The following is a 3,958-nucleotide window of genomic DNA, read 5'->3' as shown; positions in this document are numbered from 1 at the left end:
AACAAACATTTTTCATATATGATAATACATTTCTATACTATTTCTAGAAAATAATACCATTAAGAAAAAAGGGTTTTATCAAATTATGTTTTAAGTAGTAGGTTAATATATTTCACAATGTGTGATTGTTTTTATAATATTCTATTTTATCTACAACAATATTACTATTAGTAATACATAATAAAAATTAATATTTCATGCATTATATATTATCATATTAAAACGGAAAAAATTGACCCATACAAAAATTTTTTAACATAAATTTATGCTGAAATTACAAATAAAATAGTAAATCATTATATTTTTAATAAAATTATAAAGCGTTTTTTTTAAATATCTCATTATATTTAATGTGAATATGTTTATGCTGTACAAACCACATTAATATGAATTTCACGCTGAATTATAAGCCAACTGAATTTTCCTTCTGTTCCTGTTTACATTCTCATACCCTGATTCTTTATCTGTTAATTCTCCATAATATTCTGAAATAATATTTTGCATCTTTTTTTTATTATTATGCTTTTCTCTATGAAACAATGATCCAAATGTGGTAAACTAATATACAGCAAAAAAAAATATATATTAAAACATATATATTACGTCTTAAATAATTTTTATTATTATTATTATTATTATTATGCTTTTTTTAATATACATTACAAATAGTAAAGAAATCATATAATTGTAGAGTTTAATTTTTAACTACTTTATAAAAAACGGAAAATATCATGAATATACATAGTGTCCCAAAAGCATACAATACTATACTGTAGAACGGGTCCTGTATTTTTTTTTTATATTCTGATAATAATGAATTTCGAGTTGTTGTTATAACATGATTATCAATACCTATCGGTTTATCAACTTTAATAAAATCTTTAGTATGTTCTTCTTTACATTTTAATTTTAAGTATAGATTATATGGATTAAGGTTGTCCTCACATTTGAAATAATCGGGACACCACTCATTACAATGACCTGACTTAAAACAATAGCAGCATTCTCCTATGTATTTTTTGTATAGTCTATTAATATAATTGACCCTGCCGAAATTTTTTATGCATGCATCTTCATTTCCATTAATAAAACTTTCAATGCTGCTAAAACTTTTAAAATAATCATGCAAATCCTTCTCCTCTTTCCACTCATTTAATGTACCATCAAAGGAGCAGTAACATTGCTTTCCCGAAAAATGCGTATTATTAATACGAAGAATTACATCCATAAGCTTAGTTATAGCAGGTTCATAATTAACGTTAGTAGAATTCTGATTAAATATATTCCTGGTTTCTTGATATAACCAATGCTTTAGTGAAAAACATCGTTCATCACGTTCTTCGTTTTGTGGCATAAGTGATAAATGTATTAAATTCCTTACAGCCTTAGTGCACAGTCTGGAGACACCCGGATGAGTGCATTCATATTTTTCCAATTCTGTACAATAATTTTGTAATTGTCAATTTTGTCTTCCTTATTCAATTCTTCATATAAGTTTTTTAAATTGGAATCTATTGAAAATACGTCCTGGATATTAAAGAAAGCGTTTAATTGTATATTCGATATTTTTATGATAAATCTTTTTTTATTAAATTGAACAAAATACATTATAACCATATAACGTTATATTAAATTTATTAAAAAAAAAAGTAATATACATTTCCATTCACACTATAGTGACTAACAAAATTATTCCTAGTCGTACATCCCCGTTTTTTCTCTCTGTACTACTTCTCTACCTTCTTGTTCTGATGTACAAAAATTTGTATATTCATCAGTAAATATAAATTTTAAACATTTACCGGGGCATTTAATATTTAAGTTATCTAACTCTTTTATATTTCCTAAAAATTTCGCTTGAAAATGATTCAATTCCTCTTGATATCCTTTCGAACCATCTGTACTTGTTTCCATTTTTTTGTATACATCGAAAACAAACTTAATGTAATCGCAATATTTAACCTTCTCGTTAATATCGATAACATTTAATTTCACCATTATGTCGTCAAAATTTTCGACAAAATCAAATAAAATTTTCTTATTTTCCATTTGATCTATACGGAAATCATATTTTTTACTATTACAAAATTCATAACTAAAGAATAATTCTCTTACTTTGTAAAGAAATGGAATAATATTCGATGTATCCTCAAAATTTTTTACTTTATCATATAACCAATAGTTCAAATAATCACATCTCTTATTACGCGATAAATCATAAGATTTAGCAAATTTTCCTTTCCATTCACCTAATATTTTACTCATCCCTCCCCACATATCACAAAATTCTTTGTTTCTTATGATATAGTCCTCATTAGAAGAATTACAACCAGATATGCTATTTCCTTCAAGGATACATTCATTTAATTTATTGTAAAATTTATTTAAAGTTGTATTTTCCAATGAGATGCCCTAAAGAACATATATACGATATATAAGTTCATATATTATTATTATAAAGACTTTATTTTATATTAAATATAATGTAATAAATTATATTTAAATAAATACTTGTAAAAATTGTATAAAAAAACGTCTATAATGTGCATATTTATGTAAATAATGATAAAACAACAAAACTATACCTGTAGAATCGTTTTAATGGATTTGAAGTTTTTTTCTCCTTCTTCTTTTGATTTTTCCAGTTCTATTAGTCTTGTCGATTTATTATATTCTTCGAATATTAAATTTGAATTGATAAGAGGACATTTTTTTATCAATAAATTTATTTCATTATCTACGCCACTAATTTTGTCTTTAAATAGTTTTATTTCATCATCATACCACCCTGAATTCATAGAATTATAATCATCGTGTATTTCCTTATATAATTTAAAAATATATACTATGTAATTGCAATACTCCTCGTTATTTCTATTTTTATTCACCCTGTCTTTTATATATATATAGTAATTCAAAAAATCATATAGTTCTTTCTTATTTTTTAGCACTTTTATATTATATGATTTTATATATTTTTTATTTAATTCATCCTTAAGTTCAGGAAATTTAGTATTGAAGTAATTTATCACCTTGGTGTGAAATGAGTTAATATCATTAACGTTATGGCCGATTTCATTTAATTGACCATACAACCAGTATATCAAATAATCTAAAGCATTTTTTATATCTAAATCAAAATCAGTTAAATATTCTCTTATATTTTTTAATAAGTGTTCTACCTTACAAATCATTTTATCTAATTTGTCACTTTTTGAATTGCACATCGCTTTGTCATCTGTATTCAATAGTTTCATATCCATATCAAATAGTGTATAAAAAATATATAATTTGGATTCCTTCTCAAATTTTCCCTATGGATATAAAAAACGATAAAATACATATATATTTTATTATACTCAAGAATAACATTATTATTATTTTTAACATCAAGAAATAAATTCAAGTGATTTTCTACAAAATGTTCTTTAGTAAAACAATAGTAAATTACATCATCCCGTAGTAAGCTTATTGCAGAATCCACCACGTTTCTATTCATGTTTGCTAGACCATGTAAAATTCTTATGTTATAAAAATATATTCATGTATGAAAAATAATCTCATATATTAACAGAAAGTTAAATAATACTGTTTTCCTATATAAAAAATATATTATAAATAAGCCTTACAAACAACCCTTTTAATGTTATATTTTATGAATAAATCGTTTTACATATATTAATATGCTATTCCTCTTAATTTTCTAACGATAAAAAAAGTAATGTGAAAATTGAAGTTATAATTTTAAAGGTAAAATATATTAATAAATATATAATATTGTTTTATAGCATTCCCTTTATTCATGTAATAAAGTATTTTACTATTATGATGGCATAATAAAACAATATTTTCCTATTTATTATAAATTTGTATAGAGCATAATATGAATCATTTTCCTTCCTTGTCATAATAGTATGCTTTTTTAAATAGCATGGACACGGTTATGTTTTTTATGTTA

General features: G+C 23.5%; 2 protein-coding genes across 2 annotated transcripts; both read right to left on the bottom strand.

Moving 5' to 3' along the window:
* Positions 1-694: 694 nt before the first annotated feature.
* Positions 695-1,608, bottom strand: PCYB_002440 (hypothetical protein; the record flags this gene model as incomplete). The annotated part of the gene is made up of 2 exons (XM_004227665.1): positions 695-1,384; positions 1,408-1,608. 2 exons carry the CDS (start codon positions 1,606-1,608, stop codon positions 695-697), a joined length of 891 nt encoding a protein of 296 aa, XP_004227713.1.
* A 971-nt stretch (positions 1,609-2,579) lies between these two features.
* PCYB_002430 (hypothetical protein) lies at positions 2,580-3,499 on the bottom strand (the record flags this gene model as incomplete). The annotated part of the gene is made up of 2 exons (XM_004227664.1): positions 2,580-3,314; positions 3,371-3,499. 2 exons carry the CDS (start codon positions 3,497-3,499, stop codon positions 2,580-2,582), a joined length of 864 nt encoding a protein of 287 aa, XP_004227712.1.
* Positions 3,500-3,958: the final 459 nt, after the last annotated feature.

The sequence above is a fragment of the Plasmodium cynomolgi genome (assembly GCF_000321355.1).
Source record: "Plasmodium cynomolgi strain B DNA, scaffold: 0119, whole genome shotgun sequence".
Classification (NCBI taxonomy): Eukaryota; Apicomplexa; class Aconoidasida; order Haemosporida; family Plasmodiidae; genus Plasmodium; species Plasmodium cynomolgi.
The sequence above is the reverse complement of the archived record's forward strand: the minus strand, read 5'-3'. Positions and strand labels throughout refer to the sequence as shown.